The 23,186-nt window shown below is 49.6% G+C and overlaps 6 protein-coding genes across 6 annotated transcripts; 2 read left to right on the top strand and 4 right to left on the bottom strand.

The window, feature by feature from the left end:
- Positions 1 to 467: 467 nt before the first annotated feature.
- RPL34 (60S ribosomal protein eL34) lies at positions 468 to 1,319 on the top strand (the record flags this gene model as incomplete). The annotated part of the gene is made up of 4 exons (XM_041684007.1): positions 468 to 491; positions 560 to 573; positions 773 to 896; positions 1,128 to 1,319. 4 exons carry the CDS (start codon positions 468 to 470, stop codon positions 1,317 to 1,319), a joined length of 354 nt encoding a protein of 117 aa, XP_041538234.1.
- Positions 1,320 to 6,716: 5,397 nt separating this feature from the next.
- On the bottom strand, positions 6,717 to 7,217 carry AKAW2_11513S (uncharacterized protein; the record flags this gene model as incomplete). The annotated part of the gene is made up of 1 exon (XM_041684006.1): positions 6,717 to 7,217. The coding sequence occupies one exon, from the start codon at positions 7,215 to 7,217 to the stop codon at positions 6,717 to 6,719; it is 501 nt and encodes a 166-aa protein (XP_041538233.1).
- A 624-nt stretch (positions 7,218 to 7,841) lies between these two features.
- On the bottom strand, positions 7,842 to 9,122 carry AKAW2_11512S (forkhead box transcription factor; the record flags this gene model as incomplete). The annotated part of the gene is made up of 2 exons (XM_041684005.1): positions 7,842 to 8,444; positions 8,532 to 9,122. 2 exons carry the CDS (start codon positions 9,120 to 9,122, stop codon positions 7,842 to 7,844), a joined length of 1,194 nt encoding a protein of 397 aa, XP_041538232.1.
- A 1,888-nt stretch (positions 9,123 to 11,010) lies between these two features.
- Positions 11,011 to 12,883, bottom strand: AKAW2_11511S (splicing factor cactin; the record flags this gene model as incomplete). The annotated part of the gene is made up of 5 exons (XM_041684004.1): positions 11,011 to 11,028; positions 11,088 to 11,120; positions 11,173 to 11,799; positions 11,850 to 12,317; positions 12,380 to 12,883. 5 exons carry the CDS (start codon positions 12,881 to 12,883, stop codon positions 11,011 to 11,013), a joined length of 1,650 nt encoding a protein of 549 aa, XP_041538231.1.
- Positions 12,884 to 13,209: 326 nt separating this feature from the next.
- Positions 13,210 to 14,999, top strand: AKAW2_11510A (uncharacterized protein; the record flags this gene model as incomplete). Its single annotated transcript, XM_041684003.1, has 2 exons — positions 13,210 to 14,121; positions 14,175 to 14,999. The coding sequence occupies 2 exons, from the start codon at positions 13,210 to 13,212 to the stop codon at positions 14,997 to 14,999; spliced, it is 1,737 nt and encodes a 578-aa protein (XP_041538230.1).
- A 658-nt stretch (positions 15,000 to 15,657) lies between these two features.
- RTC1 (WD repeat protein) lies at positions 15,658 to 20,040 on the bottom strand (the record flags this gene model as incomplete). The annotated part of the gene is made up of 2 exons (XM_041684001.1): positions 15,658 to 19,489; positions 19,811 to 20,040. The coding sequence occupies 2 exons, from the start codon at positions 20,038 to 20,040 to the stop codon at positions 15,658 to 15,660; spliced, it is 4,062 nt and encodes a 1,353-aa protein (XP_041538229.1).
- Between the last annotated feature and the right edge of the window lie 3,146 nt (positions 20,041 to 23,186).

Here is a 23,186-nt window from a genome sequence, read left to right as displayed (position 1 = left end):
CGTCAAAAGATGCACGGGTCGTGACTTATCGCGAGCTCATCGACTGCAGCTCAGCGACGCGAAAAAAACGGAATGGAGGGAAGGGGGAATTAAAACAAGTTGATAAAAAGAAATCGCGTCGGAGAAATGAAGCTTTGCCCCGAAGAAGATAAAACCACTCCTGGACGATCCCCTTCTCACGACGGGAAGGTGATAAGACAGCTTGCTCCAGTCTCTTCTTGCTTCTCCTGCCTTGTTTGATGAAGCAAGTCTGAAAAGAGGTGGCGGCTCTGCTCGGGCCGGTACTAGTCCGGATTGGGGTTAGCGCGTTCTCGCCAAATTAGCGCTAGCGCGGCCGCCCAGGGCTCCGAGCGAAACCCACACAAATCCAGATTACCGCGAGAATTCTACGAGGTCAACGACGACAACCGACGACGCCGCCGCCAATCTCTTGAGACCACCGACCTAGAGGTTCAAGGACAGACAAAATGGCGAACAACAGACTCCAATACGTGAGTATATTGAATCTCTGAATATTATATGAAATGAAATACTGATATAATGTTCTTTTTCTCTGCAGCGCCGCCGGAACCCGTACGTTTGAATTTTCCCTCTTGATTCTACCCCCATCGTGCCTTTTGTCACACCCACCAAATTTTCTTTCTTTATCGGTCGCTACGGTGCAATAACGATTTGTCCGATTTCGACGCGATGGACCGCTCCTTTGCTCTTGAAATCTTATATATACGCCGAGATATTTTTGAATAGGGTATTGATGGATTTTGTTCTTCAGGTACAACACGCGGTCCAACCAGGTCCGCATCATCAAGACCCCCGGCGGTGAGCTCCGTTACCTTCACATCAAGAAGAAGGGCACTGCTCCCAAGTGCGGTGACTGTGGCATCAAGCTCCCTGGTGTGAGTGCTCCCGAATTATCTATGTTGAATGGTGGCGGTGGTGGTTGTGTTTGAACGAACGGGCTGGAATGTGGATGAGTGGATTGAGAGAGTGTGTGCATGGACGATCGCTTCAAGAAACGCACAAGGAAACGACAACAATCAACATCACCACCACCACCATTCGCAATACAAAGGATATGAAGGAAGAGCAAAAATGGCTGATTGTATCACCCTTTTCCACCGATATAGGTCCCCGCTCTCCGCCCCCGCGAGTACGCTCAGATCTCCCGCCCCAAGAAGAACGTCAGCCGCGCCTACGGTGGTTCCCGCTGCGCTGGTTGCGTCAAGGACCGCATCGTCCGTGCTTTCCTGATTGAGGAGCAGAAGATCGTCAAGAAGGTCCTCAAGGAGTCTCAGGAGAAGGCTGCCGGCAAGCGCTAAATGCATCATAAATATCAATAAATGATGTTTTTTTGTGATTAGAGGAGCGAATTATGGAAAAATTTCTTCAAAAAATTTGGCTCGGTTCAATGGTTCTTTCATTCTTCAATGAACAAAGAACGGCGCGGCTAAAAAAATATGATCACGACGGGGTAATATGTACGGGTCGTGGTTCCCAATGAATGAATTCTTCTATTCATGAAATGAGATTTCCATTTTTTTCACCCTCCTTGACCTGCCCTATATTTTTTTTCTTTTCGGTTCTTCCCGTTTGTTTCCGCTTCGATATGCTCACACCGTAGAACCCCCGTCCAAATCCCAGTCATCCCAGTCCCTATATCTGATGCATACATACATACACCGGCCATGGACTACACCGAAGAAGATCCCCGGGATATCATAAACTAAACAAACTATAAACTATAATTCCTTCTTCCCCTGAACGCCTAAACAAACTACTACGTACCTGCAGCGGCATGAAATAAGTAGTACTAGTCTTTCCAATCCAAGCACCCAACATGCAAAATCAGTCAAGCAATCAATCAATCAATCGACCAACCCACGAACCAATCCACCGACCAAGATACAGTAGATAGATAAATCGATCGATCAAAGTGACTACGTAGGTACATAAGTGTGTTTGTGTAAATAGTAGTTAGTAGTAGCAGTAGTACTAAGGCCATTCTCTGCACAACCAACCGAAAGCGGAACCGATGGCATATCTCCTCGGAGTCGTGAAGATAAGTTGTGTAAGTTGTGCTGTGAAACCACTCGGCACGTGTGTTTTAAATTACGTAGTAGTACTAAGTCAGTTAATTGGCTATCGGTGAGAGGTTTGATTTTAAGGTTGATATATATATTTCTTTAGTCAGGTACGGGTGCGGTATAGTGTATCCTGAACTATTTAATTCGGGGGAGTTGAGACATAAGTACCTATTTACATATCTATCCACCCCGTTCGCTACTTAGCGTGCTTCGCGGAGCACTACATACTTCACGCGTCTGACTTCGGATGCTACGCCCTTAATGGGAAGGATAAAGGTAGGTAGGTAGGTACCTTGAGAGGGAGGGAGAGAGAAAAGCAAACACCGAGAAAAGAAAAGAAAAGAAAAAAGCCGCAATACTAAAATACTAAATGCTGCTACTACTACTACCCAGGGATGTCAAGACTCCGGGCACCTGGTTCAGGATGAGTGGGAAAGAAAAAGAAATGGGTAGGCTTGGTGTTTGTGATACCTGAGCATATTTCCTTGGATTTGACACAGCAGGTCCAGACAATTCTGTTAGGTGGCAGGTTGGTAGACGTAGTTGATTATAGGTTGGCGGTAAGATACGTAGTTAACGCAGAATGATTTGACTGCCCTGCATAGTTGCCATGTCTGGGCATTATCCAGCACAGCATAGCATACTACTACCTACAGGAAGTAAGTCAATTGGTAAGTGGGTAGGTAGTACATACCTAAGACAAGGTGAGTAAATCGGACCGAGAGGATGAGGGATCATCGGAGTAAGGGAAAATATATAATGGGAATACTATCATACGGTAGTAGTAGTTTTACCACCACCCTAGTCCATCGGTGGTAACCTCGTATCCATTAATATCCCTACTTACCCATTGTCTCTATGCTTCGGAATGCCCGGGCTGTCTTTGTTTCCATTGTGTGTGAAGAGGTAGTAGTGAGTGACCGTAAGCACCTAATTAGCAATGATCAAAAACGGGTCAATGATTGTTCCAACACCTCCTCTCCCCCCCAAAAGGAATTCTGGCGGCAAAAGAATTAATTCATAAAACATACATCATGATGACAGATTCGCATACATCTAGTCTGGCCACTATTGAAATAATCCTGGACCCCTGTTCTCCTGCAGATGGCATGCAGCTGACTGACATGAATGACAGTCTGACAGGCGCGTTAGCCATCGGTCGTTCGGGGATCGGTTGATCATCCGACGTGAAAAGAATCCACCCTGCGGCTACTGCTGCTACTGCTGATTTTCTGCTGTGGTGGTGCTGTTGGGCCCTTCCGTCAGTGAAACGAGATGCGGTAAGCAGATGGGCATTAACTTGGCGCTGAAATCGTGGCGGAGTAGGCTAGCAAGTAGTAAATTTAGTAAGGAGTGCTTCATGCTCTTGATGCTGTTTGACAGGGAGATCGACCAGCAAGCTGTGTTGAATTCTTGGTACGTTGAGCTCCAATCGAGTGGCAGCAGCAGCAGCAAAAACAACAACAACCCAACAGTCAGACCAACTTCGAGTGACTGCTCTCACCCTGCGTTAGTGCTCATTTCCTTCATTTTGAAGTTCCGGATCATGCGAAAGGGACAAGAGGGAAAAAGGTCACATGTGACGCTGAGGATGGCTCCATCTGCCTTCTTTTCTCCCTGGCTCATCCATGTCATCCCCTGTACTATTCCGTATCCCGTGCCCTCCTCACAGACGGTGAGAGAGGGGTGTAAGGTGGGGGGTAAGAAGTGGCTAGAAAATTCCTCTCTGCTATCCGATGGAGTATCACTGGGCGCCCTGTTAATGTGTGTATTCAGGATGATGCACTTGCCCTTCGCCGAAGCGGGGTGCGAGGGCAATGACCAAAGAAAGGAATAGAAGGTATTGGTGAGAGAACCAGATCCGTGGGAAGTCCGAATTGCAATCCATCTCTCATAATAATGAGATGATAATATTAATCTAAAAGCATATGATTTGTGTATTAGGATTCTACCCAAGCCAGCCTGGCCCGACAGATACATACGGCGACACGCTCAGCAAGCTTCTTTGGCCCAGTCGCTTGGCTCATCTGGCATGTGCTGAGGGTGACACCAGCCTTAGCCGCTGCTGTGACGGTCTTGAATCAGATATAGTCTCGTGGTCAAGTAACCCTAAAATATGAAGGGATGCTATCGTTGTCTATCACGACGCTAAAGTATCAAGTAGCATATACCAAGTAGCATCATGTAGATTATTCGGATCCGGAGGGATTGGCAGGCATCACACCGTTATAACCGGTCAAATAAAAGGCACAGGGATAGGAGGTGCCACACTTCATGCAAGATACAGGATACATCCTGGCAATGTCTGATGTCGAACCGAGGAGGCAAAGAAGGCAACTACTTAACTTCTGACTCGATCGGATTTTATTATCATCCTGTATCTTGCTTGGTCACGATGACTGGATCACGCTGTGTCAGATCCTCAATTTATCACAAGTGTTATACCTATACAATTATCAAGGACTTGAATCGCATTGTGGCCTTTGGAAGGTCACGACTACTGCGATTGGCCAAACGGCCTATTGGTGAAGAGGGCGGCAAGAAATTGCGAACACTCGGAAAGGCGAGTGGGTTCCTGTGAGAGGGGGGTTCTTCTGTGGCGTCCAACTGCTGATTCAACTTGCGGATGCTATCAGGGATATGAGGAATTCGTGGCTCTCTTGGAAGACACAACTGGCACTAGTTCTTCCCACCGACGGGGACAATCTCATTGATCCTTCGGCCGATTTCTCGCTAGCCGCCTCTATGTAAATATGTTTCTTGCATCTCGGCAGCCATGTTGGTGATGAGAAGGCCATGTGAGAGCAAATATGCAGAGGCAGTCAGTCATGATAATCGTATATCGGCCCCCGGTCTGACACGATTCTAGACTCCAACCCAGCGCCTTGGTTAATCTACTTGTCAACGTGCCAGTTGACCAGTTTCCTTAACATGGCCCAAGCGTGCTTAAGCATAGTACTCACTTGCGGATGCATTCCATCCGACCGTCCATGCGGTGGGCACCGAACTGTTTGCCGATTAGCCTTAAACATTCGGCGCGGCCCGTTTTTTTCGAAAGTCAAAAGTCACATTAACGTAAACTAAATGGGGAAAACCAAATTGAAGGGGGTCTATGGGGCCAGAAGGTACTTTTTGCGCGCAGTTGCACCGCGTTACCAAAGTCGGGCGCGCAAGTTCAAAGTTTACTAGCCGCCTTGGATACCCACTGATGTGAAGGATGGCTAAAGGGGAAGGAAGGTGCACCACACCGGAAATGAAGAAACAGACGGGGAACCAAGACAACGGAGAAGAAGCAAAAAAGCAAAACCAAGACAAGAGGGGTCGAAAAAGGAATGGAAGACCAGGGAGAACCTTGCCAGTCAGAGGGCCGCAATGATCTAGTCCCGGCGTTCCTCGGGGTGTAGTATCGCAGAGGGGCGCTACTCCCAAGCGAGTAAAAGGTAGCGTAGCGCAGCCCGATGTATGCGAGACGGGGAGAAAGTCGATAAGTGTCCGAATAGCTAGGTAGCAGTTGACTTTCTGAGCTGAGTCCTGAGCGCTCCGCATACTTGGAGAGCGACCACCGACCAGATAGCCCAGTCACAACGGATCACTGTCAGTGACGTTGGTTTGACCTTCAGAAGCGTCAGTCCTGCCACTGGGATCGAGACTTCCACCATCTGCAGGAAGAAGCTCATGCGTCTGCTAGAGTGGGACATGACACCAAGCCTGCATCACTGGCGGGCGTTGTCATGCTAGGTACCTTCTCATTGAGGCGCAGGGTGAGATTTCACCCTAATCGATATCCTCGCCAAAGGCTCCACACCTCTGCGACTGTCATGCAGCAACTAGTTGTACCTAAGCAGGCATGCTACTCTAGTGTCTTCGTAACCTCGTAGGCCCCGTCATTTCCATCCCGCAGACGACCATTACATGCCAGTATGCTTGGCAACACTGGTTCTTTGGGGGACCGCCGTGTCTCATTGAGCGGACACTCGGTGGTCCGGATCCTTAGTCTTGCTTATTGTTTCAACCCATTCCTATCCTGCTCGTTGGCTACCCGTTCCGAAATATGGAGACTGACGGCGGGGGTGTATGTGGAAGTTGCACACTAGACGTGAAGCTAAGTCAGTAGCTATGCTACTAGAGTGCCTGCAATGCGTCAATTTTGCTGGCGTTGAAACAGATACTTTGTACCTTTACCGTTGGTGATAACAATAGACAGATCGAGGGTATAAGCAGTTCGAGGATTTTTCTTTCCACAAAGTGGGAAAATAATAATGATAATAATCATAATAATAAAGATAGAAATGCAGCAACAGAAGCTAGGGTGCTGCCTGTCAGGTACTACTAATCAAATTTGTATCGTGCCACTGACAAGAACTGATGCTGATATCCTACTTACTGTCCAATTAAATCGGAAATTGAGCGCGTGGGTAAGGGGACGAAGATCAATCACGAGAGATTGAAGGACAAGACTACCATTGCAGACCTGCCGCGTCACGATTGCTGATTGGCAGCAGAGGAAGACGGCTCATTCTTCCACCGAATAAGAGCGTCTAATCCCGACAGGTTCTTCGGATGATAGTCCTGCACGCAATTATGAGTCGTTGGTAGCGAGCGGAGGGAGGAGAAGATGGGTGGTGGTGGTCGCTAAGCAAGTGACAAGGGACGAAAGAGTTTAGTTGCGTTTAGTCCGTGGGGAGGGGAAAGACGAAGGAGGGGCAGCTGGAGATTTGGAAAAGTTAGTAAGAGGCGATGGGCCTGCAAACTAGTAGATCCCTTGGGCACCCATTCCCCGATTGATTGAGGGAAAACGGGCAAATCGATCAACTCAAAAAGAAAAGAAAATTTGGCGAAAAAGTACTGGATCCGAAAGAAAGGCGGATGGAAGGGTGGAAGAACAAAGATACGCCGGACATGCTGCCTGCATGCAGGGCATGCAGATGAGCTACCAGACTTTTTCTCTTTCTGACAGCCTGAGGGGGAAACGCGACGAGCCCAGAGTCGCCCTGAAGCCCAACAAACAGCGCGTGATTCGTACTGCTCCGATGTTGACATGAAATCTGAGTCGGCAGCTAGTCGAACGAGCCATACAGAAATAGCGACCATTCTTTGCCGGGATCCGGTTGATCCAAGTCGTTCATGTCTCATGCTTCTCAGCTAATTTTCTCTATGCGTGCCTTCGCCTTATAGGTGATCATACTCCTAGATGCATCACGGTTGGTGTCAGCATTATACCCCCCTCCCCAGTCACTAATTTCTTACTCCCGTTTCTACCCACCGGATCAGTCTCGAAATGTCTTAATGAGAAACAAAAAATAGGAAAGAAATGAAATAAAAATAAATAATAATAATAAAAAAAGAAAGAAAGAAAAAATGTCGAGAGATTCTAGCGCCACATCTCTTCGCCCTCCGTACTCTTGATATGAGGCCCACCGCGGACTATTCGTGTTCAGGACCAATGAAGGATAGCACATTGTTATTTGGGCCTAGAGTGAGGAAGAGGAAAACAGTGACGAGTTTACATGTAAATTAATGAGACCGATGCCAGATGAATAAGAAAATGAGATTTAGATCGAGATGGGGTAGTAATAGTAATAACCGTAAAGAAAATAATAATGATCAAAGAGAGGAAGATCGAAATCCTGATACGGGACAATGCATCGCCCCAAACCCAAGCCAGACAGGGCTATTAATCAAGTCGTACAATACACCCAAATATGCAAGTCAGCCAAAATCTTTCTATCGATCTAGTGTTGTTGCACCGAGCTCATGCTATACTCCCATCTGGAGATCCGTGGAGATTCCGGGGCCACCCAGTAAGCCAGTGGGAAATGAGTGGACAGCCGCTCCCCAGCCGAGAAAGCCAGAGTCCAACGCTACACAGTCGGGCCCTGGTCCCGCCATGTCGCAAAAAAGGGGAGGACATGGAGCGGGATCTGCGCAGCCAACAACGCTTCCCAAATCGAATGGCTCGCTGGATAAGCGAGTCGCCGACGGGGTCAGTCCGGAGACTTGGAAGGGTGACATTATGGTGATCCCAGTCAATGTTCCCGCAGTGGTATTGTAATGCGTGAACAAATTCTTCGTCGGTCGCGGTTGTGATGTCACCCGGGGATGGTATCGGCCTTTGGGCAACTCTTCCTCGCTCATCCGCCCTCGAAACTTTGATTTGGTTTTAGTAGCTTTCCCTCCCTTAGCCCCGGATCGCTGGCGTTGAGGCGCCGGTGGATCCGAGCCCAAGGCCTTTCTGTAACTCGCCTGCTTGCGGTACCGAGTGGTGGATTGGACGCCATTTTTGATGGCTTCATTAGTTAGGCGCCAGTAATTCACAGCTTTCTTTCCGGGTATCGGTTCTTCCCGGACTGCCTCAAATCCCTATAGTATAGTAGCGTGTCTTAGTATACAGTAACAGGTTATGAAGCAAGGATAAGGATTGGGGAAGTGGAGATCAGGCGGACTCACTGCGTTCATGGACAAATTGTGCCGTACACTGTTTTGCCAGCCTTTCGAGCTGAGATCTCTCCCCTTTGCTGTGTTTTGTTCAAACCAGTTGTATATCCCTTGAAGGGACAGCTTCTTTTCCGGATTGGTCTTGAGGGCCATTTCGATAAGCTTAGAATAAGGTTTATCGTCAATACTATCGGGAGAGTCCGGCGTTTCCAGCTTCAGCAACGGGTAGGCTAACGCCGAGATTGCCGGTGACGGTGGTGGCAAGCTCGCTGTAGGACAAGCCGTTTCACAAGCATCTGACCGTGACATCCCCGAGGAAGTGCGATAAGAAGAAGTAGACTCATGCGAGCATGAGGAGATGGATCCTGGCTCACGTAGCCAGTCTGATGCTGCTTTGCTGTCATCGAGGCGCCGTAGGCCGGGCTTAAGTTGCCTTGTCCTGGAGCCGCCAGCTGCCGCCAACGAGGATGGTCTGGCAGGTGTCTCAAGACGATGAGATGGCAGTAAACGAGGCAACCCTCGTTCTGGTAGAGAGGTTGGAGCTGGAAGTGATGGGGGCAGCGCCATCTTCCATGGATATTGGTGCTGAGGAGACAGTAACATCGGCTCTCCAGGGCTTGCAGAGCTGGAACACGTCCAGTTCCCGATTGCCGAACAGGGATCACGATGGTGAGAAGGGTCCAAACGAACGCCATCCGAGACGGAAGTGGGAGGGGTCTCTGTTTGTCTGGTAAAATCACCATGCCCACGGCCAAATGGAATTGAATCCGAGGGTAAGCCATGAGGGGGGTAGAAACGATCCATGTCGTCCTCACAAAGAATCAAACTTGCCGGAATCCGTTTCAAAAGCTCTGGTCTGACAAGGTAGCGCCTGGAGATTAATACAAGGAGGATAAGAGTAAGAGAGGGAAGCGAGGGTACACAAAACGTGCCAGGTAGGTGAAGAAAGCCCTGTGAGAAGGGGAGGTCAAGCAGGAGGGGCTGGCTAGAAAATAAATATAAAAAGACGTGTGACCACTCAGGACGAGGAGACTCTATAGTTCACTGGGAGCTGTGCGGCCGAAGAAATGCCAGCTCATGAGATGGTCTCCCTTTTCTTTTCTTTTTTTGTTTCTTGCTCCTCCTTCCTTGCTGCACGAAGCCAGCCAGCACGATGCATTTCCCTGACAAACAACCGTGGCTCTATGTATATGTTGGAGGCAGATTTGCCCGACGAACCCCAGAAGCAGCAAAAGCAACAAAATTCGGGAAAACTGCCTAATTATGGCCCGGGAAGAAAAGGATATGACAATATCAGAAAGAGAAATCAAAGAAAGGGGAAAAAACAATTTATGAAAATGGAAAAGAAAAAAAAAAAAAAAAAAAAAAAAAAACAATAAAATTTGATAAAGATTAGAGGGAATGGGAAAAAAAACAACTAGACAAAATTAAAAGGGAAAATAAAAAGAAAGGCCTCTCTGTTGTCCCCAGCATGTGCTCTGGAGGAGGTTCTGGCCGGAGCAGCTTCGTTTCTACCGCGGGAATCGCCATCAGGTTGTGGAACAGCGATCTAGCGGTGCAGCTGTGCAGCTGTGGCCAATGAACTCAATGGGCCCAAAATGAGATTGAATCTGGTGCTTACAGGGGGGCTGTCATGGTCGTACTTTGGTGGACTACTACAACACTGGACCGACGGGGGTTGGAGTGGGTAGCTTTCTGAATGGCGGCCACCTGCAGAGAGCCTGCGATTATTGCGCTAACCACGACCGACTGAACAAAGGGCGGGTGCAGAACTCCAGAGGACTTGCCATTGGGCCCTTTTCCTAGCAAGAGCCATCAGCACTCGAGAAATTCAGAGGAAATTCAGAGGACCAAGTAAAGAGTAGTAATTTCCTGCAGATACTCCAACCTATTCCCGGTTCCCCGACCAGCCAAAAGCCTGTGAGGAACATGCAGCAGGGTGGCATGGTTTGACATTATAGAAAAGCCGCACCAGGGTTGCGGCCTTTCCTTCGTCCGTGGAGGCAATGCGAATCAAGCCAGACCAGGCTATTTAGAAATACAATTAGAGATTCATAGCATTTAGATCCATTGGATCGGCAGGCTGACAGTCGCCCAATGTCGAGACTACTATTGGGAAAAGTTGGGAAAGGTGGTGAGCTCCACGGAGCGGGATAAATGGAGGTCGTAAGGAACAATGTGCGAAAGATGAGGGAATGCAGTTCAAATAAGCATGGCCCGCTACGCACATGTGGAAACTTTGATCTGCGACGTCCGATAATGTTGGTTTCATGTCAATATGATATATCCTAGCTTGGCCGAGATGGGATCCAATGCCGTAGGAGGAGGTTAAAGTTTCCAGCCCAATAAGGTTGACCTCTGCGGTAGGCGGGACGGTGACCGACGACGGATCCCGAGCGTGGTGGAACCTTCAAGATCGTCAGTTCCATCGCAACAACCAACAACACTGTACATCATTGTGGTCCAGCATGAATCCTTCGAGCGACAACCATTACTTCCGGTAGTAGATCTGGGGAATATTATTAGTATATGCCAGATGTCATGACCTGAGCGACAGAGGGTACTTACTCGTTTGAATTGGAAGTGTAGTTGCAATATTCCCTACAATCCTGTAAGACTCTTTCTGACTCATTTGCTTGTTTCTTGGACATACCTTGTCGAATGTGCTCTTAAACCCTCTTTCTCTCTTCGCACTGTAATCCCATTCCTTGTCGACGATCCGAAAGGCAATGTCCTCGTACGGTGGACCGGCCATAAAGCGAATCAAACATGTATCCTCCTCCCCAGCCGCTGCAAAGGATTGTCCCCGCTTTCGTCCATGCTCTCGTTCAATGCGGTAGGTCGGTGCTTTTGTCTTGTCGATCAAATCAGGGTAGAAGATATTGAACTTGTACCCTTGCACGACTTTGGGTGGCGGATTATCATGGTCATAGTGAGTCTGATTGTATTTGTTCCACTCATAACCCATTTGAACACGGTTAAAGTAGCGTGGTTTGCGGGGCCGGTGTTTGCTCGCCCATCCTGGCTGGGAAGTTGTGCTTACAGCTTCCTCGCCGGTAAAGATCTCCTCGTTTTCACTGACTCCCTTGGCCAACTCTCGCTCATAGAGCGCCTTGGTTGCCTGCGAGAAGTCTTCGTTGGGAATCGAGGAAAATCGCGTCGAGGCTGTGGCGATTGGAGCGGTCGTTGCTTGATTGATGGGAAGCACCGATGGCTTTTCTGCCTGCCGTTGACGGAGAGGAACATAGCCCATCTTCAAAATCTTCTGTCGGTCGCGGGCCTACAAAGAGTCAGTCCCAGCAACGTTGGGCAGTAGTGAGTGTAGCCTACCACTTGGTTAAGGAATGCATCTTCGTCCACTATCTCCAAGACCTTATCTTCTGGTCGGATCTGAAGCAATGGGTCAGGGTCGAGTTCACGAAATTCTCCGCTATCGACCGCATCTGAGGCTGCTTGGATAATTGGCGCCAGAGGGGCCAGCTTCGCCTGCACAGATGCAGCTTCTTCAGACTGCTGTTTCCGCAATCCTCGAACTCTCTCGTCTATAACAGCTTGGTAAACCTTCTTCAGCTTCGCCCGAGCCTTCCAGACAGTAAGGCTGCGCAGAAGCTCCTCCCAGTAGTCGGTATCGATGGGCTCGTTTGAGTCCAGCTTTTTCCTGACCTGTATTTCGAGTGTTTGTAGCTGTTCGTAAGACTTAGGGCTCAACAATCTGTTTATATCTGCGGCCACAGAGCTAAGCGCACGTCCTTCGGGGGCGGTGGTCTTCTGACGGTCTCGACAAATCACTTTCATGGTCTGCAATAAGGACAGTAAATTAGCCTGTAGCCCGAATAGCATGCTTAACAGAAGAACCATACCTTCCAGAAATCCCTATTTTGCGAGTTCTTCTCAAGACTCAAGAAAGTGTCGATATCCTTTTCCAAATCGAGTAGCTGGTCCTGGGATAGTCCCTCAAATACACCATCCGGATCTACTACGTCGAGCTCCGAGTCCGCAATTTCATCGTCCAAGGGATTCCTCGTTGGATCAATCACCCGTAGTGTGACAGTGAGCCAGTCAATGGGCTTTGCTCGACCTTCCTTCACTCTGATCTCTGCCTTCTTCTTTGCCTGCTTGAGAACGAAAATGTCCTCTTGCGCCACCCATTCACGCACTTGCTCGTCTTCCTGAAGCTGATTGAGCCGGACCTGGTCCCTCATGTTCCGAGGTCGGCCTTGTGACGACCGTTCATCTCCGTCTCTTCTATCGCGATACCGATCCGTTTCGTCATATCTGCGCGGGGCTTTTTGGGAATGGCGAGAGGAGGGCGATCGAGACCGACTTCGCTTCGAACCCGTGCGATCGGGCATTCGATATGACATTTTGGCGCGTTTTCAATCTGTTTTCCGGAGGGAACTAAGATATCGATGAGCAACGCAAAATTAATTGTGAACTATCTCAAAGACGGATGCGAAGAGACTCAAAATCGTGAGGTCTGACATAGTTTCCTCCAAGCTTCTGGAGAAACGGGTGGTCGCGCGCCAAGAATGGGAGGTATAGCGACCGGCAAAGTTTCCTTAATTGCCACGTGCCCCGAGCGGCTCCATGTGATCCACCGCGGGAGGGAGCCTTGGAGGAGCTTCCCACACCTTTCCATCTAACTACTCTGGAACCACCCATCAAAACACCCGCAAGCGACACTCGAGAGATGTCTGCGCGGTGGGAGAAATTGCACATATCAAATCGCGCGCCTGCGCCACTTCTCCTTTATAGATACACCCTTTTCAGAGATGGATATGAGTTGTACCTGACCGATCTCACGTATATTTGGTCCGAGCGTCCTAACCGCCAGCATATTCTGGGAAGAGCTGTTGAAGATGATGCGACAATTGACCCCAGCCAAGACATAGATCAGTTCAATATTCTTCTGGAGAAACTAGGGGAGGCCCTACGCAATGATCCGGGAACCAGCACGGTGCTAAGGCGCGGACGGGAGAATGATACCCTACACCTGATCACCACAACAAGCCTACCGGCCCCACTTGAGCCTTTGAAATGGAATTTCTATATGGCGAGGGAGAAACAGCGCTTTTCAACTACTCAGCTACTTATTCCGCTGATCAAGTCTGAGGCTTATTTGGAGTTGCGCCAGCGGGATCTCATCGAAGTGGTTAAGAAGAAAGATTGGCTGCTGTCAAAGCTATTCGATAAGCTTGAAGCCGTCGGGTTTGATCTCAGCACTATCTTCCCTAGTATCCCCGGACTCAGGACCAGCCACAAAGGTTCAGCGCAATCACAGGCTGCCAAGTATATCACTGGAGCGAGGCCTTTTGATGAGGAATCCTGGCTCGATGAGAACAACGCGATAACAGCCGAGACTGGATTTGCGTCCTCCATCCTGGAAGAAACAGAAGATTCCAATATTGATGATAATCTTCTGCTACTCGAGGATCTAACGGCACCGTCAGATGGATGGTGGAGAAAAATGTCCACAGCTAACAATAACACCGAAGACGTAGATGCCAGGACTCCAGAGGACTCGACAAATATGGACACTACGGACGGAGGTTTGGAGACTGAAGATGATTTTGAGGATGACGATGACGATGATGAGTTTGAGGTACGTACCTTTCCCACATAATGCATTGCCGTCTATTCACAAGTAAATTTCAGCGACAAGAGACCCCTCCGAGACTCAGACTTCAGCCAAACCACCAAACACCCCCTTCGGGGCCAGATGTGGGAACAGCGACAGAAAGCGAAGACGACCTTGAAGATCGACATGGGGGACCAAGTACAGCGAGGCCTCGAGCACCACAACTCACTTCAAGAGGCCTTGCAACGATTGGAGGCAACAGAAAGCAACGAACGCAACCAGAATCCCCCCAAACATCACCAGCATCAGCAGATGTCGACGAAATGGTACCAACTCGCAAGGTCCCCTCCCCCCAAGCAGACAGCGACCAAACAGCCTCCGATACAGACGACGACAACAACAACGACAATCATCCCTCTCCATCACCCTCACCGCCGCCCTCAAACCGTCAAACAAAGCCCCGCGGCATAGGAATGATAGGTGGCAAGAAAGCCGAAAAACAAGCCTCTCCACCATCATCACCGATACCCGAATCCTCCAGTAAACCCCAGACAAAACCCCGCGGGCTCGGCGTAATAGGCGGCAAGGGCAAAGCAAGACAAGCCTCCCCACCATCATCGCCGCCACCGGAAGCCGAACCATCGAGCAAACCACAGGCCAAGTCCCACGGTCTGGGTATGATAGGCGGCCGAAAGAGAGAAAACCAACCCACATCGTCGCCAGCAGCTACCGCAACGCAGTCCTCAGGACCTCCCTCTCCTGCACCGGCTCTGGACGATCAACCCGCGGAGCCGGAGAAAGAAGAAACAGAAGTGGAGAAAGCGGACAGGAAGCGTGAAGAGCTGAAGAGACAGCTTGAAGCGAAGAGCAAGGCGCCTGTGAAGAAGAAGCGGAAGTTCTGAAGCTCTTAAGCTTCTTTTGTGCTCGAGCTATCTCTTACCAGACGGCGGATAGGCCGGTGCTTGTCTCTTTCAGACAACATTCTCATGGGAGGTTCTTGAATGAAATTCGAGTGCTTTCAGGGTGATGATGATTGTACATACCAAGTCGATTGATCGATGGATCAATCTTGGAGAGAAGAGGAGAGGATTGGTCGATATTACATATTGTGACCGGTATGATGGATATAGGGATGATTTCTGGACATATTGCCTGCTTGCTGTACATGTTGTTGGGGAGAAAGAGACAAAGAAGCGCTCGCTGTATGTGGAATTTTCCTAATAGTTTCTTGAGTAGTTTCGATGGACAAAAAAGGTGGAGGAAATTTCATTTTCGCATTGAAACAGCATCTAGTATGTCACATTGATTCCAAGTAGCACACATACACACACACCACCACATCATCAATCAACCACGCGCTATCAGACATACCAAGGGCGCCGCGCAATCTAGACTTCACCCGGAGACGCCAGAATCGACAACGATCGGGTATCTGCAAAAGCGCAAAATAGCAGGCTCAACAAACATAAAGAGAAGGAAAGAAAGAAAAAAAGAAAAATTAGTCCGGATCCCTTGCAATAAACACAAAGATAGGGAGAACCAAAGGGTGCGTGCCTTGACTTAGCCGCTAAGCCCACTCATGCCTCCAAGACTAGTTCGCGGACCACTTCGACGCGGTTGACCCTGTTCACTGGGCGTTATCAATCGCACCTTCTTGGGTGACATTGTGCTAGTGGAAGCCCCGCTAGGCCCGCCACTTGTTGCGGTGGTAGCTGTTGTGGAAGCGCTCCCGGCTGATGCACCGACACCTAGCATGCCGCGAACTTTTTCGACGGCTCTGCTTTCTCCTTTCGTCCATGTGTCTCGTTTGATGAATCCTACACCGGCTTTTCGGCCGGCAGTGTCACGCCTCTTTGACTCCTCTAGCAGGACGGAGCGGTTATGTTCGCGACGCGGGCCAGGGCCGCAATCATGCATGCATCCTGGAGTAGCGCAACCACCTTCGCTGATGGAGATATCGTTTAACCATGTGCTTATGCAAGCCAAGTGACCCCCGTGGCCGCAGCCTTGGCACCAGGTCCAGAGAGTGGATCCTTTGGGTCGAGGGTGCTGCGATGGATCGGAGAGAAGAGTGTCCAGACGCTGTAATTCACTCTGGGGAATGGGCTCGGTTTTCAGTGAAGAGTGTGATGATGAGAGTGCGTGCGATGCGGCCTCGGAGGTCAGCTCTGGAGTTGAATGGGCGGATGCATTGGAGAGCTCTGCAACCCACTCAGGTGGCGGGTCAAGGCTCATGCAGATGGCGCATGGCTCCTGAGGAGTGTTACAGCGATGACAACGCGTATTATCGGTCTTTGGGTTTTCGTAAGGACGTTTGCATGTGAAACAAAACACGTTCATGAAAGTGTCCCCCTGGGCGTACTCGTAGACTGCTGGGTAAGACGGGACACATAAAAGTCGAAGCTCGGCAGCTTCAATATACATTGACTGGCGCACCAACTGCTCGTTGTACGCTCTGAATATGTATTCTGCCTCCTCATCGGGAAGAATCTTTTCACAATCCTTGAAAAGGATTCGTAGCTTCTGCAGTAAGTGCGCAGCAGACTGGATGTCCACATGGCTCCCACTATGGTAGTGTCGAATTGCTTCTTTGAAAAGCATCTCAACGCTCCAGGGCTTGTTCGTTGTCACGTCAGGGCTGACGGGGACAGTCACGCCGATCAACTCACTAGTTCCTCCAGTTGCTACCGAGTTCGTGTGCACTGGATCTTCATCTTCTCGACCAGAAGCATCGAGGGGCCGACTGTCTTTCAAAAGAGGAGGGGGGCTAGATGGTCGCTCAAGGTGTATAGACTCTGGATCAGGAATATCTTCCACTGTCTCACACTCCTGGGTTCCTCTGTCATTTACAGAGGTAGCCCTTGGGACTGACTCCTTGACTTCAGCATAGCTGTTACTGGGCTCTGCAGTAGCCGCTTCGTGGTCAACATCTTCATCCTCGCGAGCCTCATACAGTCTCGCTGCTGAAGATAATGAGGTGGCCATTGATTTGGACGGATGGGAACTCTCTGTTGAGGCTGAGAACATAGGGAAGCTCTCCGAGGACTCATGCCGGTGGAATCCAGGAGGTTTAATAGGCACCATAGGAGACTCCAGTGAGAGAACCTTCTTGGGAAAGTTTCTATAGTCGCGAATAGCTGCTTTCTTGTCCTCCATTTTCTGGTCGTATTCGTCTACGTCAGAAGTCCCCTTTGAAGCGCCCAGATGCCAATCTGCTCTGCCAGAGATGGCTCGAGGTGCAGATCTTTGATCACCCCCGTTTTCTTGAAGCACCGGGGCAGGCCCTGGCTCGGAGGGCAGACTGTCAGGTGGGATAGGGACATCTTCACTTGCATCAGACTGACGATGCTGTAATTGATGGACTGGCTGTGGAACAATATCTGACATCGATGACCAATCGTTCGACGTCATGGTGCCCTGGTTAGAGCTGAGAACCGACGGTGGAAGAGGCTTCATTTCCGTGTTGTCATTCAAAGATGTCATATGCGAAGTCGAGCTGTCCAAAGACCCAAGAGGGGAGTCAGGCAATGGCTGCGCCAGAGGCGTCGTCATGTTAGACGCGCTCTCAGAGTCTGTTAGTGGAAGCTTCAATGTTTCGTTTTCTACCACCCCCTTGAACATCCTGGTTTTCAATTTGTCCTGTCTCCCATCTTCAACCACCCGTGGTTTCTCCGAAACAGGGCCCTCCTTGGATGATTTCTTCTTCATGGTGCGAGGCCCCTTGTCTAAGTTGCGACGTTGCTCTCGAGCTCTGGTCTCGAGCTCTTGGACGACAGCAAATTTGATAATGCGCCAAGTCTGCGCTAGTTTGAGTAGAGAAACGTCCTCCGAGCACTGTGCATTGTGGTCTAGTGATTCGAGCATGGATGATAACTTATCCATGCGAACAGCATCAGCACCATCGAGCAGAGAAGAGTAATTGGATGCCAAGTATTGAAAGGTATCTCGATCCATTGTAGCGCCCGGAATGCTTCCAACTGCTCCAATTTGGCGTGCCTCGGGGGATTTCATCTTCGACAAAACCTTCTCTAATGGAAGAATAGGAATGAGATCGCCCACACCAGGCGGGGTACTGCCTAAGGATTTAGACGGCCGGACACTACTCGACTTGCTATGCCGATGGCGGATAGAAGCAAACGACGTCTCATCAAGAACGTCTTCTGCAGGGCTTTGACTCAAAACCTCACCACTGTTGTTCTCTTCATGTTGAGGGCCCACGAACTCAGTGGTGCTGAGACCTAGAGTACTACGTTGGGGACGTTTCTGGGCGAAGGCTAGGACTTCGCCGCTCGGACTCCAAGCCACCGAGCATGTCGGGCGTTGGTTGATAACCTGAGGAGCGTATCGAATATCGGTTTGAGTGAAGGCCCCAGCTTCACCTACTGTCCATAACAGGTCCTTGGAATGCCAGAGCAGGTCAGTAGCATGAGCATCATACCGATCGAATTCGCGGAACGGTATGTGTGGCCTGCGAAGATCCCAAAGATGAACTCGCGGGTCCTCCTTGTCGTAAGATGTCACTACTTGGGATGACTGCCAATCACCAGAACCCTCCGGCTCCCTAGCCCACGACGGTGGACGCCATCGGACGTTGAGAACTGCCTGTGGGGTTCGAAACTGGAAAGTTGGCTTCTGTCGGCGTTCGGCAGAGGAAGAGAAATCCCAGACTTTCACTTGTCTATCTGTACCACCGCTGACGATGTGCCTCCCGTCAGGATGCCAGTCTACCGAGAAGCACGGGCGGTCATGAGCAGTAATCCGCATTAACGGAGCACTCGACTTGCGGCAGTCCCACAGTTGTATCGCACCGCTGTCTGTTGCAGTTGCGAACATGACCCCATCGGTTGGCGACCACCTGATGTCCCGGACGGCATCACTGTTACCGTGGAACAGATCCAGGCTCCCACACACCAAGACGCCACGTTCCGCAGAAGCTGTCCGCAAGTCCCACATTCGGATGGAAGAATCCTGACTCCCTGATAGAAGCCATGACGCATGGTGCGGGTTGAAGGCTAACCGATGGACCTGGCGGCTGTGGCCCTGGAATCGGCAGCATTCCAAGCCAGTTCGGCGCAGATCATACACCACGATGCGGCCATTGGCCACCGCCGTGGCAATAATCTGGTCATACTCGCCATGTGACCACTTGACATCTCTCACAGTCAGCTGGTCTTTATGCCGGGCGGAGAGTCCACTCCCACCATGGTGGGTGGATGAATAACTGATGATAGCATTGCGAAGATTGAATTCCTCGGAAGAATGATCAGGCGAAACGCGAATGGTCTTCAGAATCTCCTTTCCGCCAATGACTGCATGTGTCCGCTGCGGGGAGATATCTAGAGCGGCAATAGGAATACCAGTCTTATGCGTAACAGTTTGGGATGCTCCAGGTCTAGTGGAAATGTTAACAGATCAATTTCTTTTTATCTTTCTTATTTTCCCCTCCCAGTATTTTGTCTGAAAAGGTTCTCGCAAGAAGAAAGTGGTGCATGATCTAGCATAGAAAGCGCGTGAAAAGGCGGCGAATCGGATGAAACTGGAGGGGATCCAAATAAAGAAGCAAGGGACAAAGCGGGTAGGGGGGGGAGGTCAGGTAGTAGTAAGGAAAACAAAGTGGGTAGCTAATAAAGAGTAGTTTATGTAGGTATGCTAAGGGAGGGGAGCAGAGGGAGGGGGAAGGGGGGGAGAGAGGAAGAGCAAAGGTGAGCTATACAATGACTTGGGCCTTGTTGAACGGGGACCAGCAGACAAATCTGCACGACTTCCCGCTGTGTGCGGGCTAGGAGGTCGAGACCCTGAGAAGAAGGGCTGGGCGAATCTTGCCAGAGCACTGGCCGCGCGGTTGGAATATTTGTGACTCTGTTGCACGGGAGCTGGTGGTGGGGGAGGCGGAGGTGCTGGCGAGGAGCTGCCTCGGGCGGGCAATCGTGAGAAGTCGGACATGATTGCCAGCCTGGAGGTGTGTCAAGAGATCACTCAGCCACAGAACACGTTAACCCGAATGAGATCGGGGCTCCATCCTGGTAAACGAATGGGTTCCGATGACAAGTACAAAACTGTGATAATTACTGAAAGGAGAAGAAGAAGGTGGTGGTGGTGGGGAAAAGAAGAAAAAAAAAAAGGAAAGGGGGAGGCGGAGTTTGGGTGAGGTGAGGATGTGGATGGGCTGAAGTTCGGTAGTGGTGGTTTGTGTTGTGATGAGGTTGAACTGGTGACTTTCCAGCTCCAATTCCCTCACGGAAAAAGAACGAGTGGGGATGATTTCAGGCAGCCTGCACTATGCAAGTAAACTATGCAGTGGAAATTATACTACTAGTAGTAAACTTGCAATTAAATCCAAATACCACTAATGGGATGGACATGAACTTGAAGATGGTTACCACTAACAATATACATGGTGATATATATTTGGCATCATAGCTAGCTAAGTACTGTAGTACCCTGGTCAATTGTTACTAATACTTACTTGCTTCAGTTGATCAAAGCTCTCATGATTCAAGTAACTACAGATCGTAGTTCTACTACAGCTTAAGCTTAGTTCTTTCATTGTACCAAAGCCTCTGTACAATCATATTCATGAGTAGTATAACCATATAACCATAATGGTGCCAATTCCCGCCTTTACTTTTTGACACCCGATCCAATCCATAATCCCGCTTGAACCTCAGTTTCCCATCCGGGCCTTTCCTCCCCGATCGAGTCTAGTCCGGTTTCGGAGCTAGTGAGTACGCGCTAGTGGGTTATTAGGTAACCCACCCCAGCGTGGCAACACCCCGTGATGTGCAGCTCCTTAGTGGGTTTAGCGTGCCGTATCCTCTCCATCATGGTTCCTAATTTCGTCCATCCTTCCCCCCAGAATCAGAAAGTGAGATGCGAGGTCCATGAGCAGAGTCAATTGACAAGCAGCAAATTCCAGGAAAGAAGGGCGAAGAACATAGAATAAGAAAAAGAAAACAAATTTTACAAATTCGATCTGTTCAGCTGATAACTCACAAAGTCAAAAGTAGACTTGTCTAGCCCCTCCCCTCCAAGTAGGGGAGTGTCAAAAGTACAGCATGGGGCCCGTTCAGACAAACATTCAGCTATCTATCGGCGCGTTGACGCTAATCAAGTGGTTACCATGGGTAAAGAGCAATCGAATGGTTGGTTTCGGAGAACTGTTCTGGATGAACGGAAGGATGGACGGGTGCAGATTAGGAAAGGCTGGAGGAAATCCGACCTGCATGCAGGTTTCAAGGCGGTGTGTGAATTCATAACGGTGGATGGGTTCGATCGGCTCCAATGACGCTTACTGCTAACCTCACAAAGTTGGGTTAGCTTCTGGCACTTGTTTTGTTGACAGTACAGTTACATGGAGAGAGAGAGGGAGAGGAAGGATAGAGGGAGGGAGAGGTTACTACAGCTAGAGCTGTCGAGGGTTATTTGACCAACCCCCAGCAACGTGCTTAATTTGCAGTGTCCACCTATCGGAAGCTCTACCATGCAACAACAGAAATAAGTTACTCAAGCCTCATGAAACCGATAGGCAGTGGTAGTCATGTCATGTCTCACTTTTTTTTTACTTAAAGGGAGGGTGGAGGGGAGAGGCGCATCCAGGGCCGTACATTCCAGGCGCGGTTTTAGATCATCCGGACACTCGGGACTTGCTGGGTGGGACAAGCTAAAAGACTAGTACCAGGAATGACTCGTCGAAATGGCAATGGCGATGCATCCTCAACTTGAAGAACATGATCGGTTCCAGCCCTCCCCGCATTGTAGCGACCGACTGCTGGGTCATACAGCGGAGGAGAGGGGGATTTTTTTTGGTCGGGTGATAATAACGGACACCATGATCATGGTGTTGCGTTGCGTTGCCCTTGAAGCAAGAAATTCTCCGCCCTGTTCTCCAAATTAAACGGTCCAAGACTTCTAGTGACTGCTGTATACTTTACCTTCCAGGGTAAATCGGATGGAATTCTCGCCCACCATGAAGAAAGCGACCGGACCACATTTCCTTCTCATTACCGTCCCTGAAGCTGTCAGCCACCTACAGCACCCAAAGATCATCCCTCCTGCATGATTTCTAAAGACTCGATCAATCAAAAGTGATCCATGTTCATATATACTAACCAAGGGGGACCGGTAAGATCGTGGGAAGGGGCCAGCAGGAGTGATGTGTCCTTCTGTCTCTCACATCTCTCAGTCTCAGCAGGCCAGCAGCAGCCATTCAAGGAGCTGCTCAGGCATCCCAGCAAACAGCTTTCCAGGGAATCCCCGGACGGCTATTTGCTGTTGCAGGCCAGGCCTTCCATCATTCGTCCGCTGCGGGTTACCTCTCGCATCGATCTGCGCCTCGCCCTCCTCCATCGAGATCTGTCACGACCACACTATCCTTACGCCCTGAGTTTTCCCCCCTCCTGTTGGCCTTTTTCCCTTTGTACTTTGTATTTTTTTTCTTTTTTTTTTTTCACTTTAGTTTACAGTAAGTGCTTACATCTGAGCCCTGAAAAGATCGTCAATTTCTCTTTCTTCTTTCTCTTATATCGAGGGTTACACAACGATCTCTACCCTTCCACTCACAGGTTGGCTCGCAGCTACTGTACCGAGTATGTACCTGTAGCTGGTGGTAGTATGTACATAGTAACTTTATCGCAGTACGCAGTGGTAGCAGTAGTAGCTGTGTGTAAGTAGCAGTATGATCATGTATGTATGCAACAGGTATGTCTCGCTCGAATCATATAGTCAAGCCCCAGGAGTTGGTTTCTTGTACCCCACAGTTAGTATAGCTGCTAGAAGTAAGTCAGTCATTTACTCAGGCTTCCATTCTTTCCTAAATGCTTCTTGAGGGTTCGTGACCGTCGGCGGCCGAATTGTCCTCCTTTCCTCCAAGTCTCGAACCTTCATTCCAACCCCTGTTCCCATTGGGCACGAATCATTTGGTCAAATCCACCCCGACCCGAGAAAATGGCCATGAACAAGCGCTCAGCAGGTACTTACTTCCTACTTACTGGAACTGACAAACAGCTACGTACAACACTGTAGTTTGATCATTCATTCCAGCACACCGTCCTTTTCTCCGCCTTTTGAGAAAAAGACAAAAAATAAACACC

Source organism: Aspergillus luchuensis, chromosome 1 (genome assembly GCF_016861625.1).
Source record: "Aspergillus luchuensis IFO 4308 DNA, chromosome 1, nearly complete sequence".
Classification (NCBI taxonomy): Eukaryota; Fungi; Ascomycota; class Eurotiomycetes; order Eurotiales; family Aspergillaceae; genus Aspergillus; species Aspergillus luchuensis.
The sequence above is the reverse complement of the archived record's forward strand: the minus strand, read 5'-3'. Positions and strand labels throughout refer to the sequence as shown.